Below are 25,378 nucleotides of genomic sequence, written 5' to 3'. Positions count from 1 at the left end.
CGTGTCATCTGCCAAAATTGACGATATATCAGGCGACAGCTGTAGACGGGCGCGTAGCGGAGTAATTAAAAGGTGTCTTACCGTCCACAGCTGAGAGCAGTGGGGACAGAGTGGGGGAGGATCACCGCTTAAAAGATGTCGATGGCTAAAAAGACAGTGCCCTATCAGGAGTCTAGTTAAAATTACCTCCTCCTGACAACGCATTCGGGAGGAAGAGGTCCAAGCACAAGGAAGAGCTTTCACGTCCCGCAATTTATTATGGGGAAGTGTCGACCAATGTGCGTGCCATAAAAGAACAACACGACGACATAAAACGCACCGTAGATCGGCGAAGGGAATCGATTGAATAGCTGGCCGAAGAAGAGAGACTGCAGCCTTGGCCGCTATATCGGCCGCCTCATTTCCACAGATACCAACGTGTCCCGGGAGCCAGAGGAACGCCACCGAGACGCCCCCCAGGTGGAGCAAGCGCAGACAGTCCTGAATCTGGTGGACCAGAGGGTGGATAGGGTAAAGAGCTTGGAGACTGAGGAGAGAGCTGAGAGAATCTCAACAGATAACATACTGTATCCGCTGATGGCGGCGGATGTAGTGGACAGCCTGGAGAAAAGTGTAAAGCTCCGCAGTATAAACCGAACACTGGTCGGGAAGCCGAAATTGATTTGGGGTGTCGCCAACAATATAGGCACTCCCTACATCAAACGATGTTTTTGAGCCATCAGTGTAAATAAATGTGGCTTCCTTCATTTGGGCACATAGAGCAGAAAATGCCCAACGATAAACAAGTGAAGGGGTACCATCCTTAGGAAACTGACAAAGGTCACGGAGCAGGCAGATCCGGGAACGGAGCCAAGGCGGTGCTGTACCCCAAGTTGTCAAGAAGGTTTTAAGAAAGCGGAAGGAAAGAGAATGGAGCAGTTGACAGAAGCGGACTCCCCGTGGTAGTAGGGAGGAGGGGCGGCCTGCATACCCTACATCAAAGGAGGTGTCGAAAAAAATGTCATGGGCTGGATTAGCAGGCATGGAAGACAGATGGCTAGCATAACGACTCAGAAGGACTGCTCGCTGATTGGACAGCGGAGGTTCAGCAGTCTCAGCATAAAGGCTTTCCACAGGGCTGGTGTAAAAAGCTCCAGACACTAAACGTAATCCACGGTGGTGGATAGAGTCGAGACGCCGAAGAATAGACGGCCGAGCAGAGGAGTAGACTATGCTTCCATAGTCCAATTTCGAGCGCACCAAGGCGCGATAGAGGCGGAGAAGGACCACTTGGTCCGCTCCCCAGGAGGTACCATTCAAGACACGGAGGGTGTTGAGGGATAGGAAGATAGGAAACATGGGAGGACCAGCACAGTTTTCTGTCAAACATAAGACCCAAGAATTTAGCGACGTCCGAAAATGGAAGGTTGACAGGTCCTAGATGTAAGGAGGGTGGAAGAAACTCCTTACGTCGCCAAAAATTAACACAAACGGTCTTACTGGGAGAAAAACGGAAGCCGGTCTCGATGCTCCAAGAGTGGAGGCGATCGAGACATCCTTGAAGACATCGTTCAAGAAGGCTGGTCCGTTGAGAGCTGTAGTAGAGCGCAAAATCGTCCACAAAGAGGGAGCCCGAGACATCAGGAAGGAGACAGTCCATAATTGGATTTATGGCAATGGCAAACAGTACAACACTCAGCACGGAGCCCTGGGGTACCCCGTTTTCTTGGGAGAAAGTACGGGAGACAGTAGTGTTCACCCGCACTCTAAATGTGCGCTCTGCCATAAATTCGCGAAGAAAAAGGGGCAGCCGACCTCGAAAGCCCCAAGAGAACAGTGTGCGGAGGATGCATGACCTCCAACAGGTATCGTATGCTCTCTCCAGATCAAAAAATATTGCTACTGTTTGGCGTTTCCGGAGAAAATTGTTCATGATATAAGTGGAGAGAGCAACAAGATGGTCAACTGCAGAACGATGCTTTCGGAATCTGCATTGGGCAGGTGTTAAAAGACTGCAGGACCCCAGCCACCAAGCTAAACGGCAATTCACCATACGCTCCAAAACCTTACATACACTACTCGCGAGAGAAATGGGGCGATAGCTAGAGGGGAGATGTTTGTCCTTTCCAGGTTTCGGAACAGGAACGACGATAGCTTCCCGCCATCGTCTGGGAAAAGTACTGTCGGTCCAAATTCGATTATAAAGGCGAAGGAGGTAACGCAGACTATGGGTTGCTAAATGCAGCAACATTTGGACGTGGATACCATCCGGTCCTGGGGCGGAGGAGCGAGAAGAAGAGTGTGCATGTTGGAGTTCCCGCAAGGAGAAAACAGTATTGTAGCTTTCGCAATTTTGATAGGAGAAAGCAAGAGGTTGCACTTCCGCTGCACGTTTCTTTGGGAGAAACGCTGGCGGGTAATTTGAAGAGCTTGAAATCTCAGCAATGTGCTGACCCAATGAGTAAAAAACTGCGACGGGGTCCACTAATGCATCATGCGCGACAGTGAGCCCAGAGATCGGGGAGAAACTAGGCACGCCTGAGAACCGTCGAAGCCGACTCCAAACTTCCGAAGAGGGAGTGAAGGTGTTAAATGAGCTAATAAACAATGTCCAGCTTGCCTTCTTGCTATCGCAAATGACGCGACAGCATCGCGCACGGAACTGCTTATAGAGGATACAGTTGGCCAAAGTAGGATGGTGGTGGAAAACTAAGAGCACGTCTAAGCTCACGTATTGCGTCACGGCACGCCTCGTTCCACCAAGGAACTGGGGGGCGCCGGGGCAATTCGGAGGTGCGTGGTATTGAACACTCCGCAGCTGTAAGAATAACGTCGGTAATATGTGTGACCTCATCGTCGACGCTGGGGAAGTGATGTCATCAAATGTCGCTAGAGACGAAAAAAGTGTCCAATCGGCTTGGGCAAACTTCCAGCGTCGCGGGCGCATATATGGCAGTTGAGGCTGCAGTCTAAGGACACATGGAAAGTGGTCACTCGAGTGTGTATCATCAAGGACGAACCATTCAAAGCGCCGAGCTAGCGGAACAGTACCGACCGAAAGGTCCAAATGAGAGAAATTTGTCGTGGAGGCAGACAAAAATGTAGGGACCCCAGTGTTGAGGCAAACTAGATCCGCTTGGTGGAAGACGTCTAGCAATAGTGAGCCATGTGGACAAGGATGTGGAGATCCCCAAAGCGGGTGGTGAGCATTGAAGTCCCCAACCAGCAAATAGGGGGCTGGAAGCTGACCAAGAAGATGAAGGAGATCAGCTCGTGCCATTGGTGTGGACGATGGAATGTATACAGTACAAAGAGAGAACGTGTATCCAGAAAGGGAAAGACGGACGGCGACAGCTTGGAAAGAAGTGTTTAAGTGGATTGGGTGATAACGGAGAGTATCATGGAGAAGAATCACGAGTCCTCCATGGGCTGGAGTGCCTTCAACAGAGGGGAGATCATATCGGACGGACTGAAAATGAGGGAGAACAGAGCGGTCATGGGGACACAGCTTTGTTTCCTGAAGACAGAAGATGACCGGCGAGTAGGATCGTAAGAGGATCGACAACTCATCCCGATTGGCTCAAATGCCGCGGATATTCCAGTGGATAATGAACATAGGTTGAACAGAAAATGGAGGAACGTGATCAAGGTTGCCGTCAACTCAACGACTGCTCAGAGCTTGCGACCGACAGCATGGAATGGCATTCAGCCGAAGGCAGAAGATCATGATCCATAGGTTGTTCAGGAGCAGCTCCTGCCACCAGCGATCGGCCGGTTGATCGGCCGCCAGCAGTGCGCCTCGGCGACACAGAAGACTGCAGAGGGCGATTTCCGCCAGGTGGTGCTGTAGATGGGACACGCCTTGGCGGAGAAGGAGATGAACTGGGTTTCTTAGTAGTCTTCTTGGAAATATGATGTTTAGATGGAGGAGGAACCGAAGGTTGTGAAGTTGGGGTACGTAAAAAATCTTCATGAGTACGCTCTTTTTTCAAAGTCTTGGTGTCTGACTTTTGGGCTCGAGATTTAGCAGAACCCGATGAAGGGTGAGCCATAGAGTGGGCAGGCGAAAGTGGTGAGGTTGAACGGGCGATCTTTGCACTGGCCAATCTGACGACTGTGGCACTAAAGGTGAGGTTGCAAGTCTGCGTGGCCGCCTCCTTTGTTGGCCAAGGAGAAGCAAGGACAGTGCTGTATTTTCCTGTCTCTCAACTGGTGAATAATTTTCGAGCAGCAAAGGTAGACACCTTTTCCTTCACTCTGATTTCCTGGATAAGCTTTTCGTCTTTAAAAACGGGGCAATCTTGAGAGGAAGCAGCGTGGTCACCCATACAGTTGATGCAGCGAGGGGATGGAGGTGGACAAGTACCCTCATGGGCATCCTTGCCACACTTAACACATTTGGCCGGATTGGAACAGGACTGGCTGGTGTGATTGAACCGCTGACACCGATAGCAACGCGTAGGGTTTGGGACGTAAGGGCGAATGCAAATTATCTCATAGCCTGCTTCGATTTTCGATGGGAGTTGAACTTTGTCAAATGTTAAGAAGACAGTGCGGGTTGGAATTATGTTCATGTCAACCCTTTTCACAACTCTATGAACAGCCGTTACGCCCTGGTCAGACAGGTAGTGCTGAATTTCTTCGTCAGACAATCCATTGAGGGAGCATGTATAAACGACTCCACGCGAGGAATTTAAAGTGCGGTGCGCTTCAGCCCGGACAGGGAAGGTGTGGAGCAGTGAAGTACGCAGCAATTTTTGTGCCTGGAGGGCACTGACTGTTTCTAACAACAAGGTGCCATTCCGTAATCTGGAACAAGACTTTACAGGACCTGCAATTGCGTCAACACCTTTCTGAATAATGAAAGGGTTGACCGTGGAGAAGTCATGACCTTCGTCAGACCGAGAAACAACAAGGAACTGTGGCAACGATGGAAGAACTGTCTGTGGCTGAGACTCAGTGACGTTACGCTTGTGAGCAGACATACTGGAAGGTGAGGAAACCATTGCGGAAGAATCCCCCCATGATTACCGGCGTCTCCGATGGTGCGCTCCTCCCTTGTGGGGGCCCTCTCTGAGGGCACTCCCACCTTAGGTGATTGTTCACACCTCAGGTCACACCTCCCGACAAATGGACGGAGGGACCAATCGGCACTTTCGGAAGGTATCAGCTCGGGTAATCACCCCTCCCTGGGCCTGGCCGTTACCAGGGGGTACGTACGTGTCCTACCCGTCTACCCGGGGCGGGGAATTACGCGTTACCCTGTCACCGGCTACGCACAAAAATGCCAAAAATGCGTGGGTCGGCCTTCAGACACGCACAGGGAGGAAGAAAGAGAAAGGGAAAAAAGGAAGAAAGAGAAAGGGAAAAAAGGAAGAAAGGGAAAAAAGAAAGAAAGGGAAAAAAGAAAGAAAGGGAAAAAAGAAAGAAAGGGAAAAAAGAAAGAAAGGGAAAAAAGAAAGAAAGGGAAAAAGGAAAGAAAGGGAAAAAAGAAAGAAAGGGAAAAAAGAAAGAAAGGGAAAAAAGAAAGAAAGGGAAAAAAGAAAGAAAGGGAAAAAAGAAAGAAAGGGAAAAAAGAAAGAAAGGGAAAAAAGAAAGAAAGGGAAAAAAGAAAGAAAGGGAAAAAAGAAAGAAAGGGAAAAAAGAAAGAAAGGGAAAGGAAAGAAGAGAGGTCTCAAACGCCGCAGCGGAGAAAAGGGTAAAGAGAAGAGGTAACAAAAAGAGAAGGACAAAGGAAGGATGACGACATACAAGCAGAGAAGGCGAAGACTGTGTGACATTTACGAGCGTCCTTCTCCAGACGTAGGCACAAACCATACTCCCAGAGGGGGAGAAAGGGAAGGAAAGAGCCAGAGGTGAGGGGAGGGGAGGGGGGGGGCGAAGATGGGGGATAGGGAAGGATGCGGGAAAGGAAGGTATGCACCCCGGAAAGGAAGGAGGGCCACATTAGCTCGGGGTCCCGTGCTCGCTACACACGTATCCACAAAAGAGTTGTGGACCCCCTGCGGGGAACTTTCTTTTCATTGACAGCCTCCAATGCTTCCTTATTAGTCTCTGCCTTGTGTTTGCATCACATCTTAGGTCTTCTATGAGGGCGAATCAAATATGAATGGGATTTTATTTTTTATTTAAATTCATTTATTGAAAAAACTCTTTCCACAGTCTCCAGCTCTGGAAATGCATTCGTCCCAGGACATGGGCAGCTTTTTGATGCCCTCTCATAAAAAGAACTAGGTCATGTCACCGGACAGTTGTGCACAAAGTCTTCCACATTCTCGTCATCTTCAATCATCGCCCTCTTAGAGCTTCTTTAAGCGGTCCGAATACATGGAAATCGCAGGGCAATAACTTCAGGCTGTAAGGAGGATGATCAAGTTTAGTCCAGTGCATTTCCTGTAGCTTGGAGACAGAGCTGCAGTATGGGGTCGCGCATTGTGGAGGAGGATGACCTGTTGAATCGATTGGTCTCTTCCTTTGCAGCAATATGCAACTTTCACCTTGTTCACAGTAGTCAGCAGCAATGATTGTGCATCGCTCATGCAAAAAATCAACCAGAAAAATGCCTCGCTGATATAAAAAAAAAAAAAGGGGTTGAAAGAACCTTGCCAGCAGACAGTAGAGTCTTGGATTTCACGGGTGCTGCCTGGCCTTTCCTCCGCCACTCCTTACTGGCTTGTTTGGATTCTGGAGTGTAGTGGTGAACCCACGTTTCATCACAGGTTATGATCAGACTCAAAAATGCATCACCTTCTGCAAACCTAGCTGTAAGCCTCCGACAGACCTCCAAACATCTGAACTTCTGATTTTTGGTCGAAAGTTTAGGGACCCCACCTGGAGCTGTAGGTCATTTGTGACTGCTTGACAACTCCTGTGACTGATTCCGACTTTGTGCAATTTCTGATACTATCGCCTGTCAATCGTTGTCAATAATGTTTTTAAGCGCACAATTTTTTTTCTCTGTAATATTGGTCCGAGGACAGTGATCGCGTTGCTGATTTTTCACACGTTCTTGTCCTTCCTTGAACTTTTTATGCCAGGCAAACTTGCGCGTCCTTGATAATGTTTTATTACCAAACTGTACAGTCAATCTTTGGCAAATTTCCACTGCTGTAACTCCTTCACGAGCAAGAAATTTGATGATTATGCATTGCACAATAGAGGGGGTGCACCTGTTGCTCATAAATCTTGAGCGTTACTGATGAAATGGTGGGAAATATCTAAAAGCACGCTCTCCTCACTTCTAACAGTCCCACCCAAACATAGCAGAAGAGCGGGGCCAGTTCTACCAATTACTGATGTTCAGAAACAAAAATCCCTTTCATATTTGGTCCCCCTCATACCATACTTCCCTTGTATTTGGATTTTGCAACCAGCTCTAGTAATTATCCATGTATCATGATTTTGGCATTCTCTCCTTTTCCTTGCAGTATCATGCTTTAGGTCAACATAAGTTGAAACACAAAATATCAAAATATGAGGACTAGCATAGCCAGATTCGCAAAGGGGGGGAGGGGGGGGGGGGGAGAGAGAGAGAGAGAGAGGGGAGAGAGAGAGAGAGAGAGAGAGAGAGAGAGATAGAGAGAGAGAGAGTCATAACCAGTCCAAAAGTGGGAGCAGCCTTGCCTCAAACATGCATAAGAATCATTTTAACAAAAAGGTATCTGCATCCCATTCATTTATAAGGGCTTGCAAAGGTGTACTCACTAGAGTGGTGGTGGTTAGTGTTTAACGTCCCGTCAACAACGGGGTCATTAGAGACTGAGCGCAAGCTCAGGATTGGGAAGGAAATCGGCCGTGCCCTTTCAAAGGAATCATCCCGGCATTTGCCTGAAACGATTTAGGGAAATCACAGAAAACCTAAATCAGGATGGCTGGAGACGGGATTGAACCGTCGTCCTCCCGATTGCGAGTCCAGTGTGCTAGCCACTGCGCCACCTCACTCTGTGTACTCACTAGAATGAGCAGGAAAAAATTCATTTTGTGTAACTATTCAGATGGTGAAACCATAAGCTGGAGTACTGACATGTCTGTGGAAATGAATAGTTATCAGCTATTCAAGCACAAGTTACTACAGTGCAGTGCTGCTCAAAACAAAAATTTAAATACAAATATCATTACTCAGTGTACCTAACTACTAGAAGACTAATGGATAATTAAATCAATCTGTAGGGAAGCAAAATTCCACGATCATATTTAGAATCCCTGATCGATATTTTAGTTCAAACACCTGTACAGGAGACATTTTGAAGCTGAACAATCAACAACTAAAAACGTTTTCAACAGGTTTGAATCAGATAGGGGGAAATAATGGACAGCGATGGGTGAGGTGATCAAGAGGGGTGGCAGAAGCAGGGCCAGTTTAAGGATCTAGTGATGCAAATGGCTGCTTAGAGTGCCAGAGGCATCTGCACTCAAAAATTTGTTGACAAGATGTACCATATTTGTTGTGAAAACCACCTATTCCCACACTAATTACATATAAATTTATTTTTAAATATATTGCCAAAACCAAAGGAAAAGCATGTAATGTTTTAGGGAGGGGGGAAATTGGGAGGGCATGAAAAGATGTTTTGCTTAGGTGGAAGTGACTGTCAAACTGCAGAAGAGATAATCTGGAAGGAAATCTAAGATCTGAAAGAGGACACTGCGACTACAGAAGAGAATGGCCTGGATTTCAAGGTGAGTGATTAGGCACATTTATCCGGAAAATGGACAGCAGAACAACAGATGATATAAAAGTAAAGAACTATGGGAACCAAAAGAACCATGCTGTTGGAATGAAGGAAAGAAGGTTGGAAGGGACAACAAGGTCATTAGAGACAATACAAATTTAGGATTAGGGAAGACTGGGTAAGGGAATCAGTCGTGCTCTTTCAAAGGAACCAACCAAGCATTTGTCTTAAGCGAACTAGGAAAATTCATGTTACATCTAAATCTGGTTGGTCAGATGTGGATTTAAACCATCTTGCTTCCGAATGCAAGACCAGTGTGTTGTTACATCAGAACGAAGAAGTGCTTCCATGCAGAAGATAGAACGAAGAGAAGGAATCAGAGAACTAGAAAAAACCATAGATTCAGCCTGCTCTGGAATAGTAGTAACAAATATGAATAATCAGGAAGGAAGAACTAAGCCTATAACAACATGAACTAGTGGCCAAACTAACTGCAATGAAAAAAAGAACACAGAGTACTAGTCAGATTAACAATAAATAGATTGAAAATTTGAATGCTGCTAATTGTTTACAATAATCAGGTGTACATTTCAATGAAGCTATATGATAATCACCTTGAGGCAAGAGATTAGCTACCCAGTTTTACAACTTGGCCTATTCTCATGGGTTTTCTATTATTTAGTCACAGATTTTTGTATCAAGCTCTGATGCACAAGCTATCCAAGTCAGCTGTTCAAGATCGGCCCAGGAACTTTCATGCCCTAAAATTTGTGGCATGAACAGGTGAATGAATTTTTGAATTGCAGCTACAAGTTTGCTTTCCAGTTCAAATTTCTGCACAGGGAGTGGCAACTGACCCTTGACATAGACAAATGTAATGTGTTGCGAATACATAGAAAAAAGGATCCTTTATTGTATGATAGCGGAACAAACACTGGTAGCAGTTACTTCCGTAAAATATCTGGGAGTACGCATGTGGAACAATTTGAAGTGGAATGATCATATAAAATTAACAGTTGGTAAAGCGGGTGCCAGGTTGAGATTCATTGGGAGAGTCCTTAGAAAATTTAGTCCATCAACAAAGGAGGTGGCTTACAAAACACTCGTTCCACCTATACTTGAGTATTGCTCACCAGTGTGGGATCTGTACCAGGTCAGGTTGACAGAGGGGAGAGAGAAGATCCAAAGAAGGGCGGTGCATTTCATCACAGGGTGATTTGGTAAGCGTGATAGCGTTATGGAGATGTTTAGCAAACTCAAGTGGCTGACTCTGCAAGAGAGGCACTCTGTATCGCGGTGTAGCTTGCTGTCCAGGTTTCGAGAGGGTGCGTTGCTGGATGAGGTACCTAATATATTGCTTCCCCCTGCTTATACCTCCCGAGGAGATCACGAATGTAAAATTAGAGAGAACGAGCGCGCACGGAGGCTTTCCGGCAGTCGTTCTTCCCACGAACCACACGCGACTGGAACAGGTAAGGGAGGTAATGACAGTGGCACGAAAGTGCCTTCCGCCACACACCGTTGGGTGGCTTGTGGAGTATAAATGTAGATTTAATTATAGAAACATTTTCTTTGGCCATTTGCAACAACTTCTAAGGAATATTGTGTAGAGATTTAACTTGTCCGCCTAAAGGTACTTTCATTCAGCCTGCTACAAGTATTTACTTACGTGCTGATACTACGTAACATTTCTTCAGCAGAAACCACAACCCTTCAAAACCCCCATAGTTCAATCAAAGAATGTATAGATTCTAAAGAAAAAGTTATGTACACAGTAAATGTAAAATAGTTAGCATCATCTTAAATTTTGCATGTCTGGAAATGCTAAAATCTTCTCACCTGTTGTGGGTTCATGCCTGTGAAGCAAAACATGCCAATCTGGTCAGTTATGTGTGACCAGTCCCTGGTGGAGCCTTCCTTCTTCAAGTTGTCCCGCAACTGTGCGCGCACAGAAATGATTCTGTCTGCCATTCCTTTTACGTCCTTCAGCCTTTAAAAAATGCCAAAATATTATTGTAAAATGATACACATTTGGTTCTGTATGAAAAAATAATTACATTGAAATGGTACACAAGTCTTTTCTCTGTTCTGTATTGTTCATCTGTGGGTGGAACAAGATGCTTACGGTTCATAAACTTATTTCAGTATGGTGCAACAGCTTCACAGCAGCCTACATAAACTGCTAAGTTACTTAATATTTATTATGTTTATACAACTCAAACATATTCATTACAGGAGGCCAATTACAATAAATATACAAAAAATCAACACAGGACAATGTTGTTAAAATCAACAACAACAAAGAACGAGAAGTGGAAGAGCTAGGGATATCTCATCTTACATGAAACATGAAACTGCAGAAGACATATGAGGAGCACATTTCCCAGCCACAATCTATGAAGAAAACAAGTAGAGAGAGAGAGAGAGAGAGAGAGAGAGAGAGAGAGAGAGAGAGAGAGGGGGGGGGGGGGGGGGAGCAAGGGGATGGCATATGATATTTTGCTTTTTTGATACCAGGACTCTATACTAGCAATTTCTTTCACGCTTCTACTTTGGCTGCTGTTCACTCACATACAAGCTTACCGTAAAACCAAGCCTTCAAATTTCACACAAACAGAAACTATTGAGCCTGCATGTGTGTCATCTCTCTGCAATTTTAATCACTTTTGTGGAACATCATTCTACACATCTGTAAAGTTTGGATTATTTCAGCAGTTTAAGCAGAGTGTTGGAACTTTTAGAATTAATAATGTAAATTCACAAATATTAAAGTGTTTAACAACAGCACTGACACAAACAGGGAGGCAACTGCTTCATCGCAAGATCTCAGATTTCCAGGTTGAAACTCCAAATTTTATTCAATCGATTTTTTCCTTGCAATGTTTGCAGGAACGCTTCTGTAAAGTTTGGAAAATAGGAGACAAGGTACTGGCAGAAGTGAAGCTGTGAGGACGGGGTGTGAGTCGTGCTTGGGTAGCTCAGTTGGTAGAGCACTTGCCCGTGAAAGGCAAAGGTCCCGAGTTCAAGTCTCGGTCCGGCACACAGTTTTAATCTGCCAGGAAGTTTTGTTTCCTAAGCCATTCGCTCCCACTGCGACCGTGTCAGTTGGTCGCCAGATGTTCCATCTTCCATCTGCACCCGCTTCCGCTGTTTTCCCCAGTGGCAGCTGTTTCATAGCGTACCCTAGTAAGTCCTCGCCCGCCAGGCACGCTCCCAGCACCATCGACAGACTGCGTTTGCTGTTGGTGACCGTTCAGACTTTCTCCAGCACCCCTGTCATTCTCCTGGTCTTGTGTTTTCTTCTATTGTTTTTGTAATAGGTCCAAAGCCTGGTTCCACACCGTGCTGAGTTGGTATCCAGCTTCCCGGTTTATCAAGTTCTCTCATCTTGATTTCGATAGATTCAGTTATGACGCTATCCCAAAATTTGGGGGTCTGAGATAAGATCCCGGATTTATCATAATTCATGGTGTGCTCAAGTTCCAAGCAATTTTCTGCTATTGCCAATTTAGTGGCTTGTCATAGCCTGATATGCCTTTGATGCTCTTTACATCTTTTGTCAATGGCCCTGATGGTCTGGCGAAAGTAAGACACACCACATTCACATGGTATATGGTAAGTACTAGGTTTTCTCAACACCAGATCATCCTTAAGTATTCCAAGAAGCGCCCTGATCTTGTTTGATGGGCAGAACACACTCAAGATATTTTGCTTTTTCAGTATTCTGCTAATCTTAGCAGATATTGGTGCTGCATACAGTAGTAAGGCTATCCTCCTGGTCTCCTCTTCTGGTTCTTCTCCCTCAGTATCAGGTCGTCTGGAGGGATGTAATGCCTCTCAGATGTCCCTTGTTGAGTATCTGTTGTCTGCAAACATTTGCTGTAGGTGTTCTAACTCTACTGCCAAGCTGTCTTAGTCTGACAGTGTATTGGCTTGGTGACCAAGTGTTCCAGCACCCCATTCTTCTGTGCTGGATGACGGCAGCTGTCCGCCTGTAGGTATAAGTCAGTGTGTGAAGGTATTCTATACATACTATGACCTAATGTGCAGTCTGTCTTCCTTTTTACCAGGATATCCAGGAAAGGAAGTTGACCATTATTTTCTAGTTCCATTGTGAACTTAATGCTGGGGTATCTCAAGTTCAGGTGGTCAAGAAACTCTGCAGTTTTTCCCGATCCTGTGGCCAGATGACAAACGTCATCAAGGTACCTAAAGAAATAGGTTGGCTAGTAGGCAGCAGTCGTAAGTGCCTCATCCTCAAATCAAAGGTTGGGAAAAACTGCACAGAGTTTCTTGACCATCTGAACTCGAGATACCCCAGCATTAAGTTCACAATTGAACTAGAAAATAATGGTCAACTTCCTTTCCTGGATGTCCTGATGGAAGAAAGACAGACTGCACATTAGGCCATAGTGTGTATAGAACACCTTCACAAACCGAATTTACCTACAGGCTGACAGCTGCCATCATCCGGCACAGAAGACTGGGGTGCTGAAAACACTTTTTCACCAAGCCAAAACATTGTCAGACTAAGACAGCTTGGCAGTAGAGTTATAACAACTACAGCAAGTGTTCGCAGACAACGGATACTCAACAAGGGATATCTGCAAGATGCTACATCTCTCCAGGCAACCTGATACTGAGGAAGAAGAACAAGATGAAGAGACCAGGAGGGTAGCCTTTCTACTGTATGCAGGACCAATATCTCCCAAGATCAGCAGAATACTGAAAAAGCACAATATCAAGAGTGAATTCTGCCCACCAAACATGATCAGGGTGCTTCTTGGAATGGTTAAGGATGATCTGGGATTGAGAAAACCTAGTACCTACCATATACCATGTGAATGTGGTATGTCTTACATTCGCCAGACCATCAGGGCCATTAGCAGAAAATTGCTTGGAACTTGAGCACACCATGAATTATGATAAATCCAGGATCTTATCTCAGACCCCCAAATTTTGGGATAGCGTCATAACTGAATCTATCGAAATCAAGATGAGAGAACTTGATAAACCGGGAAGCTGGATACCAACTCAACACGGTGTGGAACGCGGCTTTGGACCTATTACAAACACAACTGAAGAAAACACAAGACCAGGAGAATGACAGGGGCACTGGAGAAAGTCTGAACGGTCACCAACAGCAAACACAGTCTGTCGACAGTGCTAGGAATGCACCTTGTGGGTGCGGACCTAGTAAGGTACCCCATGAAACAGCCGCCACCTTGGAAAACAGCAGAAGTGGGTGAAGACGGAAGATGGAACATCTAGCGACCAACCGACACGGTCACAACAGGAACAGACGGCTTAGGGAACGTCAGACACCTTTCAGACAAAAATACGGGTCATGGTCAGTCTGTCGTTCAGTCACAGGAAGCACCTGACGAAGATGCCAAGGTACGATCTCGAAATATTGTGTTAGAAAAATGCAGACCACCAGCGGTACACTTGATTCAACGAGATGTCATTTATATTATGTCTAAATGGTCATGATCATTGGCTTTTGAGCCAAGGGTGAAAGCATTTCCAAAACGGATAAGTCTGTAAAATTTGTGTGTCACCATGATTAAAGTGTACCATGCATGCAAAATGGCACTATCCTAAACTAGTGCCAAAGCAACTGTGGTGCACCATGAGCAATAGATGATGTGTGAACGACAGCCGCAGAGATGTTTATGGGCGAATAGACATACAACTGTTGAGGAACTGACTACCCAGACTAAAGCAAAGGACTAACAAATGTGTCCCCTCAATGACCATTCAGCAAAAGTTGTTGGATATGGGTCTTTGCAGCAGGCACCTAGTTCATGCACCCAAGCAGACTGCTGTTCATCAGTGATGAAGGCTGGAATTTGCATGCTTTACTGCAACAAGACATCCACTGAGTGGCGACAGATGGCCTTTTCAGATGAACCACATTTCATGCTCCATCGGACAGATGGGCATTTGTGTATACAGTGTGAAACATCTGAAAGCAAAGGGTCCAGGCCAGAGGAGGAAGTGTTATGGTTTGGGTAATGTTTTCACAGCATTTCAGAGTGATATTTTGGAATGCACAATGGATCAGCACAAGTATGCATCTGTCCTTGGGGACCATGTCCACACCTACATGAAGTTTGTTTTTTTCCTCAAAATGATGGCATCTACCACACAGCTCACAGTGTATGTATGGTCCAAAGAGCACCAAAATGTGTTTACTACACTTCTCTGGTCACTAAGCTGCCCGTATTTAAACGTAATCAAGAACCTGTGGGACCACCTCATTCAGCCTGTTCACGCCATGGATCCTCAAACGAGAAACATGGTGCAGTTGCTCAAAGGCACTGGAGTTGGCATGGCTCCACATCCCTGCCAGTACTTCCCAGAATGTCACCGACTCTCTTCTTGCATGTCTCGCAGTAGTTCATGCAGAAAAATGTGGTGTTTCACACTTCTTCCAGGGGATCACAATTTGATTGCAGAAAGTGTCATCACTTGTGTCTCTATGCTGTTCATTTTTGGAACACAACCTACGACCAGCTTGGAGACAGAAGTGATGACACTTTCTGCAGAACCTGACCATTTTGCAGGACAATGCTCAAGCACGTACAGTACAAGCTGTTATTGATTTGTTTGACTGATGGGGTGCTAAGTGCTCTAACACCTGCTGCACTCCCCTGACCTAAGACCTTGCGAGTTCAACTTTATTTCTAAACTGAAGGAAACACTTCACAGCATTTGCTTCAGAACTGCTACAAATTCATCGGGCAATAGCCGCGCCGCTCAAACTGTCAACACAACTGGCACTGCCAAAAGTATCCTACGACTTCGACATTGCTGGCAGCGGGTTATACACAATGCTGGTGACTACTTTGAAGGTCAGTAAAACTTTGAGATACGTATGTATTTTGCACAAGCTGTAAATAAATAGTTGGCGCGCCGCTCAAACTGTCAACACAACTGGCACTGCCAAAAGTATCCTACGACTTCGACATTGCTGGCAGCGGGTTATACACAATGCTGGTGACTACTTTGAAGGTCAGTAAAACTTTGAGATACGTATGTATTTTGCACAAGCTGTAAATAAATAGTTGGCACTATTAAAGTTCCAACCCTCGTATCTTTTATACAACTGAAAAGCCACCTTTGGTTTTGATTCACAAACTGAATGAATTGTCACCATATGGCACAGTTTACACTGATTTGAAGCATCCCGGCACATTAAAACTGTGTCGGACCGGGACCCTAATTGGGGACCTTTGCCTTTCATGGGCAAGTGCTCTACCGACAGAACTATCTTAAGCAACACTCACAATCTGCCCTCGCAGCTTTACTTCCACCAGTACTTTATGTACCTTCCAAACTTCACTAGAGTTTTCCCATGTACTTTTCTGGACTAGCACTGCTGGAAGAAAGGATACTGTGGAACCATGGCTTAGCTGCAGCCTCGGTAATTATGCCCAGATGACAATGAATTCAAAGCTACAGGACAAACTTTCATGTGAATATTAAGTGTGCCTTTGTAAACTGTGCAAAGGGAAATAGGGAGCCAAAATAAAGATTCCCAAGCTTGGCAAACATGCAGGAGGTAGATGCAACTGAGCAACCAACAGTAAACCAGTTCAATGTCTTTTGACATCTTTCCTTACACAAGTTCATAACTGTGTTTCCAAGGGCAGAATTTCAGAGTGATTTGTAACAAAATATCTCTGATCATTTCTTTTCTTCAATGACTAGTTCAATTGTCTCTCCAGTCTATCAGAGATCCACAAACTTGAGAAGTAAATTCAATTTCCGTGAGTACTCTTAATTCTACAAGTTTTTCAGACAAATTGTTAAACTAAAATGTATATAAAATTGAAATAATGGCCTTTACAAATGTCTGCTTGTGTCTGTGTATGTGCGGATGGATGTGTGTGTGTGAGTGTGTGTGTGGGGGGGGGGGGCAGTGCACGAGTGTATACCTGTCCTTTTTTTCCCCCCTAAGGTAAGTCTTTCCGCTCCCGGGATTGGAATGACTCCTTACCCTCTCCCTTAAAAGCCACATCCTTTCGTCTTTCCCTCTCCTTCCCTCTTTCCTGATGAAGCAACTGTTAGTTGCGAAAGCTTGAATTTTGTATGTATGTTTGTGTGTCTATCAACCTGCCAGCGCTTTCGTTTGGTAAGTCACATCATCTTTGTTTTTTGAAATAATACTTATCAATACATAGTGAAAAATTATGAAGCAGTACAATTATTTTAACTTTTTTCCATTCTCCGTGAGTTTTTATGAACGGATCCTTTCAAATATGATGTGGGAATTCCCCCATGCTTGAAGAAGAAGAAGAAGAAGAAGAAGAAGAAGTAGTAGTAGTAGTAGTAGTAGTAGTAGTAATGTATGGCTCTATGCTACAGGTGCCTAACTTACATAAACAGATTTCTGTATCATCTAACAAACCCATATTATTTCTGAAAGGAACTATAACCGGGCCGCTGAAACATTGCACTTGACGTTTGCGTATGAAGTTGGCAGCGTAACAGAGTAACAAGTGAAGAACGATAGGCGCTAGGCTTTTAGTGTGGGGCGCCAGCCAATCACAGCGCAGTGAGCACTGCTGTTACTCACGTGCTGTGACGTCAAAGTTCCCGCATTGCAGGCTTTGTTTAGTGAATGTGTATACAACGTGAATTGTATGTTGTTTACCGCTTGTTTTCGTTGTACTGTGTGCTATATTGTTGTGACTTTTGTTACGTTGTGAGTGTACATACTTGGAAAATGCCACCGAAAAGACTTCGTTCACCTAGTGACAATCCTTTGCGTCGAGGGGTGCCGCTAAACAGCCAGGCACTGGAGTTACTACGCAGAACTCTTGAGTTTTACGAGCAGGAGAAAAACTACGTAAGCATTCATGGACATCCATCAATTCCTGCCAAAAAAGTGATGGAACGTACGTCGAAAACTCTTGGTATTAGTGCAAGAATCGTAGTAAGTAAGGGAGTATTACTACAAAACTTGGAAGATACTGAAGTGAGCCGTAATGATTCCGAGCTGTCTGGATCAAATAATACATTTTTATCAACCCCGGGACAGAAGAAAAAGCGGCCTAGTCCTATCACAGATTCAGATTCTTTCCAGACTGATGCAATTCGTAGGCATGTTTATGCTTACTACAGCAGAAAAGAGTATCCGACTGTGGCTAAGTTATTAATCTCTTTAAAAGAAAGTGAACTCTTCAGGGGTCGTAAAACATCACTCAGAATTGTGCTAAAAAACATGGGTTTCCGTTACAAAACACTAGATGGACGCAAAGTACTGTTAGAGAGGGCACATATTGTTACCGCTTGTAGCATTTTCTTGCACAAAATTGTGGGCAGAGACATTCATTCCATAATTTGGCTAGACGAAACGTGGGTTAATTCCAGGGAAGCTGTCAGTAAATGTTGGACGGATAACACACCCAGGAGTAGCGGCCATCAGCCGACGGGAAGAGGAGCTAGATTAATTGTGGTCCATGCAGGCTCCTCCAGTGGTTTTGTCCCTGACGCACTTTTAGTTTTTAGATCAAAAAAGACTGGTGATTACCATGAAGATATGGATCACACACGATTTGTTGAATGGTTCAGGAACCTTTTAAAACAATTTCCTGTCCCTACAACAATTGTAAGGGACAATGCTCCATATCATTCGGTGATACAGAACAAAGCCCCAACCACAAATGATCGGAAAGAAGTTATGGTGCAGTGGTTACAGGCTCGAAGTATTGCAGCAGATATGAGTATGACAAAGGTTCTGTTATATTCTCTTGTTAAAGAAAATAAGCCTACGACACCTACATATGTAGTAGATGAAATTGCCAAGGAGCAGGGTCATACTATAATAAGGCTGCCACCATATCACTGCCATTTCAACCCTATTGAGTTAATATGGAGTGATGTAAAAATGTATGTAAGGAAAAACAACAAGTCCTTTACAATAACAGAGGTGGAAAAGCTGTTGCGTGAAGCTCTTGTGACTGCGGATGCAGCCTCATGGAGAAAAAAAGTAGAGCACGTCGAGAAGCTTCTACGAGCAGCACAGACAATAGAAAGCAATATCAGTGGCCATGAACAATTAATGATTTGTCTTGGTTATGACTATGAAGACTGTTTTGACGATGAATCGGACAACAGTGACGATGGCGAGCTGGATGGAATTGCACCATTATCGCTGTAAATTGGTGAGTGAAAAATTACTAATATTGGTTATTTATTGCAATCTCGGTTATTATTTATTTCGTAAACTATGTACATTATTGATTTTAAAGTACCAGTCATCAGATGCTTGTTTTTTGTATTTCTTTGCTCCGTTATTGAAAGGGTGCGCATTGTTAAGCTTTTACATGCATTATTATACGGTTGTTTACTTCCTGTCATTGTAGTACAACTAAAAACGAGTTTTTATATACACTGGAATTGCTCAATCGTTTGCATTTGCGTGACGGGACGGAAAACTGTATCTTCTGCTGTGTGTATAGAGGCTGCTGTTGCAACATCGCTATTACAGTATAGCCAACCTAACTAGACAAAAAGCGAACTGTCAAGTGAAATGTTTCGCCAGCGGGGGTATAGGGGCACCAACACCTAACAGTATAAAAGCAATGTGAGATGCTATATTTCTGTAGCACCAACTTTGGAGATAATGTCTCCTTTCTACATAACAATGAATTACTTCAAAATAGCTTAAAATCATGCAACTTTCAATCTATGAGAACTACCATCCTCTGAAAATTTCATTGAATTGGACCAGCAGCCACTTAAAAGTTAACAGCCATGGCATGTACAATATCATTCTTACAAGCTGTAGAAGGGTATAGTTTGAATTTTAAGATTTAATTCTAGGGAATAGTAACATTTGTTTAGCTATACAATCAAGATCTAAATTAAAATTCAATGTTCAATTACAATTTAACATTAATTTAATAGATGTATCTGGCTAATGGGTTACAAGCTATCTGAAATCTGTTACATTTTATTATGTTTTGGAGATGGAAATCCTTCACCATAACCTTCACAAATTTTATACTTTTAAGTGGTGTTTCTCACATTCAGAGTAAATAAGACAGAATTTAACAGAATGAAACCAATTGATGTTACAGTAATTTATTTCCCTCCAAAAGCATTACAAAGTGGAACTGTCATTCCAATCTTAAATCCATCAAAGTGATCTTACCACTTAGCTTTGAGAGTTGGGTCGGACAGAATTTCTGTAACTATGCGAGCACCATTAATGGGTGGATTGGAGTACATTGGCCTTACTAAGATCTTCAGCTGAGACATCGTTGTATCGGCCTCTTGCTTGCTCCCAGCAATAAGTGAAAACGCACCAGCTCTTTCACCTATCAAAACAAAAGTGAATTTTTAATAAAAGGAACCTTGATAATGTTTTCTTTTGTATTATTGCAGTGTCAACTACTAAGAGGCAAAGGTACCTCGAACAATCATATTGTAGGTTCCATGCAGCAAAGGGAGACCAATCATCGAAATAATATAGGACTGTGACTCAAAACTGAGGATTCAAACTGCTTCTACATTATGAGGACATAATTCTCATTTTTGTGAAGTATTTTTAAATACATCCTCATTCTTCATTAAAGTGTGTCTGGCTGCAGTGTTCCTTTATATATGCACAGCTGATATATTTGGCTCAATATTTGAGAATACTGGTTCCCATTTATAAAAAAGCTGGGAAAATTATTTACTTCAGGAAGGTACATTAACAAACAACATATTGTTATTTGTTGGACAGTAGCCATGTGTAAGTGGGGTGAGCTTTGTTTGCTTTGTGTGTGTGTGTGTGTGGGGGGGGGGGGGGGGTGTCCTATTTTGGAGGGGACTTTTTGTGCTAAAGTTTAAATGTTTAGTAATCTTTTTCATTGTGCCTGTCTCTGCACTAATTTAATTGTTCGTTATTGGACATTTGTTGACAGTAGGAATATTATTACAAAAAGTCAAATGAGATCTTTGAAGTGCAGATGTTACATGCTTAAATAATTATATTTACCATATAATCCCATGTTCTTGGCATATGACTGGGTCAAAATTATTTGATGACCTTCTTGGACAAAGTACCTTACTGCAAAAGCATCACGAGTTACATCACCTGCCAAAAGTAAGTTAGAAATTAGTGAGAATTTGCAGTTGCAACTAAATTATTACTTATGTGTAGTTGAAAAACTGCTGTATTCACATCATCTGCTCCACCTGTGGTCAAATTTTAAGGCTAGTAAATATATCTCATTCATAACTTTCAATAGACAACATACATCAATAACATTCACAGATTTAAAAAAAATGACAAATTGAGAAACCACCAATATGTACATAGTGCAAACAGAGAGAGCATTCCTTGAACACTAATAACTGAATAAAAAGCTGTGCAGGGGACACAAGGTAGTTGATAAACAACACGTGGTTTCGCAAGCTGCTCTGCCTTTGATACTGTAAGACTTATTAGTGAAGGGGCTTCTTCTTTTATATTAATTCTCCCCCCAACATATTCTCTCTCTCTCTCTCTCTCTCTCTCTCTCTCTCTCTCTCTCTCGCACGGGGGGGGGGGGGGGGGGGGGGATATTTCAACTGGCCTGGGAATGTCCAGCAACTCTGAGGTAAACCTACTCCTTGCCATGAAAGGCAATAGGACAGAGTGAGTTGCAACAGATTGCTGCAAGAGATGGCTTTTTGATCAGTGCACGCAATGAAGATTTGAAAACAGAGGAAACAGTCTAAAATTGAGCCTAGGGATGAGCCATTTCTCACATGTCAAGGCCCATATCTGAAGACCTTGTACAGACTGACCATGTAGTGGCAACTGAGAACACACAGATGACATGCCAGCATATGCAAGGACAGAAAATGGCAGTTATGATGCAGGCAAACATATCTTTTGATGTGGAAGAAATGCCTTATCCAAAGCAGCAAAGAACTTTAAATGCACTGCAGTCCATATATTTTTTCAAGCTTCAATAAATACAGATCAGTCATTTTTTTAAAGATATACAAACTTTAAAAAATGATAAAAATATCAAAACAGACAAACAAAGATAACTGTACATTTCTTTACAAAAGTATCACTGTACAATATTTTCCTGTGGCTACCCTGTTGCCAAGCACACTACAAAACAGCAGCAGTGACCAAGTAATGTTTTATGCACTTGTTTTCTTCACTTTTTTTTAACTCTACTCTCACCATTTCTCATTCATCCATTACTAACTGCCCACATCTCTCTCTCATTGCTTTTTTCCTTTTTCTTTTCTTTACTCTATTGGCGAGGCAGCCAACATGCACATCAAACACACTCATTACTCATGACCTTGGCTGTTGCTCTTGAGTGTGGCAGTGAGTATGTCGTGACTCAAGCACATGCAATCACTAGCAAGGTGATTGTCAAAATCTTAGTGGAGGAGATATCAACTAAATGTGATAAATAGCCTGCAAGGAAAATTGCATGCATGACAAGTAAATGTTTAATGAATACATTATTTCATCATTATAATATTTCCATCTTTGTATTTTTCCTTCTCTCTTGCTCAGAAACATCATAGTATCAGAAAATTAGTTACACAATTCACTTGTTCCACATGTGCCTAAAAGAGGAACTCGTGTCTGCTATAATCATATTCAAGTTATGAAGTCATTTCATGACAGTTCAATGAAGAAACAATACTCTCTATGATATTTAATGGAAAGATAAAAGTGGCAAGATAAATGAGACATAAAATAGAATCAGTTATGTTAACACAGTAGAAGTTAAAGAAACCTCAATAGTACATGACAGCTGTGTGTCTAGAACGAAAAAAAAAAAAAAAAAAAAAAAAAAAAAAAAAAAAAAAAAAAAAAAGATTACTTTGAACAATAATTTCAGGATATCAAACTGTATACTACACGAATATTACACAAGTATACACTATTTACACAGATTCTTTGTGGTTCATTTCTTAAGACACTATTGTCTTCATAAAATAATATACTTGTCCTCCTCATTCTTGGGAATTACCTTTCATTGACATGATCTGGACCAATACCACGACACTTCTTTGATATGACTAAGCCTGCTCTGCTAAAATTTCTTTCACTTGCAGTGTTATGGGTGGAAATGCATAGGGCTTCCTTTGCCACTTTGGGAGTTTTGGGAAGTCACAAACATTAGCTTTCAACCAAGACAAAACAATCTTCAAGTCATCACCTGCAACATTTAGGTTCGAATATCTCTCTACTTCATCTTTACATCTTGAAGTTTATGAATGCTTGTTCTACCACTTCTTTACAGGAGAGAAGATGGGACACACTCCTTCTTCCACAACTATGCTAACCTTTGATGAACAGTATGATTTTTTCCTCTCCTTTTCTTTACTAAGGATCACCAGTCCTTTGAAACAAACGAAACAATGAAGCCATCTAATGAGAATCATGTAGCTCATTAATAACCTTCTCTCTATGCAGGTTGTATTGCAATGTCAACTTCATTTGAGCATGAATCTAGTAAACTAAATGCCCATAGCACAACAAAAGGAGGGTTGGTGCAGCTTCATCCTCTAGGTCATGTGTGGCTTTCTTAGAAGATGGAATTTAATTATGTCATCCAAAGATATTGCTTCCACCTTGTTTTTCTCCAACAGCAAATTCTCAAAGTAATTTCATTGCAGATGAAATTAATTCACCATCACACAGATGTCACTCCATCTACCTTTAACATCACCATGCCTCTGAACCTGAACATTTCTTAATTCCTACAGTTCTACACACTATCTAGACAGATTTCTAAATGAAAGGCAATTCTTCACTAAGGAACTTTCGATCCAATGTGTGCCTTAATGCTATGTTTATGTAGTACACTGGCAGACATGTGGTGTTTAAGAATGTTCTTTATCTATCTTTATCTCAGACATTTTATCATATAACTCTGTAGGTATGTTTCCACTTTAATATCTGGAAACATCATTGAAAGAAACAAATTTTCTTTGTTCACACCTGTCCTCAGAGTCCACAATAACATTGTATGTTGCATTATCATAATATAATCTGTAATAATTGTCAGACCATAGATTGTCCTTGTGAATGGCTTCCTATACTTCATGCAACATCTTACTTCATTGGCTATATCTTGATGTTAACACAGAAATAACAATAACTCATGCTTCACATGAAGCTCAAATCATCTCCTCGCTCTCGGCTGAGTTGACAATATTTATTCCATAGTTGGGCAAGAAATGGTATGGTATGCTGGCGAATGTGAAACACAGATAATCTTATACACCTGATGCACCATGAAGAACTATCACTGCATCAAAGAGACTGATTACAAGTCCTGTCCACTCCCAAGACTTGACTAAGGCACTTTGAGATACTGAGTGCTTTCAGGATCCTTGTCTTCAGGGCATTTAGGTGTGGCAGCCAGGATAGTTCTAAATCAAATATGAGACCACAAACATCACTACTAAGTGTTTAAAATTTAGAATGATGGCCCTCATTTATAATAGTAGTAAATTAAAAATATGGTGAGGACAATCACAAAAAAACAAAACACACACACACACACACACACACACACACACAAATCTAAGAAGAAGAAAGATTAAAACCTGTCTTTGCAACCCACTCTTCCACACTCTTAACTCCAAGTTGTGACCAGTAAGATGCTGTTTAAAACCAATTGAATGATGCCATTCCAGCTTATGCCTCTTAGTAGTTTTGTGCCTTGACATTAAACCGATGTTTCAGAGTCCACTGGCATTACTCTAATAATGTACTCAACCACCATGAGATCTTTCCTCCTAGTTTTATATAAAATTTGCATGTCCACTTAAGACAAGCTGCTGTTTGTTGCAAATGGATGTTCTTGTTGTTGTCTTCAGTCCTGAGACTGGTTTGATGCAGCTCTCCATGCTACTCTATCCTGTGCAAGCTGCTTCATCTCTCATTACCTACTGCAACCTACATCCTTCTGAATCTGCTTAGTGTATTCATCTCTTGGTCTCCCTCTGCGATTTTTACCCTCCACGCTGCCCTCCAATACTATACCACATTTCGAAAGCTTCTATTCTTTTATTGTCCAAACTAGTTATCATCCATGTTTCACTTCCATACATGGCTACACTCCATACAAATACTTTCAGAAACAACTTCCTGACACTTAAATCTATACTCTATGTTAACAAATTTCTCTTCTTCAGAAATGCTTTCCTTCCCATTGCCAGTCTACATTTTATATCCTCTCTACTTCGACCATCATCAGTTATTTAGCTCCCCAAATAGCAAAACTCCTTTACTACTGTAAGTGTCTCATTTCCTAATCTAATTCCCTCAGCATCAAACGACTTAATTCGACTACATTCCGCGATGCTCGTTTTGCTTTTGTTGATGTTCATTTTATATCCTCCTTTCAAGACACTGTCCATTCTGTTCAACTGCTCTTCCATGTCCTTTGTTGTCTCTGACAGAATTACAATGTCATCAGCGAACCTCGAAGTTTTTATTTCTTCTCTATGGATTTTAATACCTACTCCGAACTTTTCTTTTGTTTCCTTTATTGCTTGCTCAATACACAGATTGAATAACATCGGGAAGAGGCTACAACCCTGTCTCACTCCCTTCCCAACCACTGCTTCCCTTTCATACACCTCGACTCTTATAACTTCCATCTGGTTGCTGTACAAATTGTAAATAGCCTTTCGCTCCCTGTATTTTACCCCTGCCGCCTTCAGAATTTGAAAGAGTATTCCAATCAACATTG

At 42.8% G+C, this 25,378-nt stretch overlaps 1 protein-coding gene across 2 annotated transcripts in view; it reads right to left on the bottom strand.

Annotated features, from left to right (window-relative positions):
• LOC126262449 (aspartate aminotransferase, mitochondrial) overlaps positions 1-25,378 on the bottom strand; it is a 79,188-nt gene that overhangs the window by 3,152 nt on the left and 50,658 nt on the right. For both annotated transcript variants that reach the window (XR_007546732.1, XM_049959102.1), the window contains exons 6-8: positions 20,650-20,748; positions 19,819-19,984; positions 10,491-10,641 (exon numbers count right to left, since the gene is read on the bottom strand). Coding sequence is in view for 1 of the 2 variants with exons in the window: in XM_049959102.1 (XP_049815059.1) it covers positions 10,491-10,641; positions 19,819-19,984; positions 20,650-20,748 (416 nt within the window). In the remaining variant the exon portion in view is untranslated. The remainder of the gene's footprint in view (positions 1-10,490; positions 10,642-19,818; positions 19,985-20,649; positions 20,749-25,378) is intronic.

Source organism: Schistocerca nitens, chromosome 6 (genome assembly GCF_023898315.1).
Source record: "Schistocerca nitens isolate TAMUIC-IGC-003100 chromosome 6, iqSchNite1.1, whole genome shotgun sequence".
NCBI lineage: Eukaryota > Metazoa > Arthropoda > Insecta > Orthoptera > Acrididae > Schistocerca > Schistocerca nitens.
This window is presented reverse-complemented; position numbering and strand designations above follow the sequence as displayed.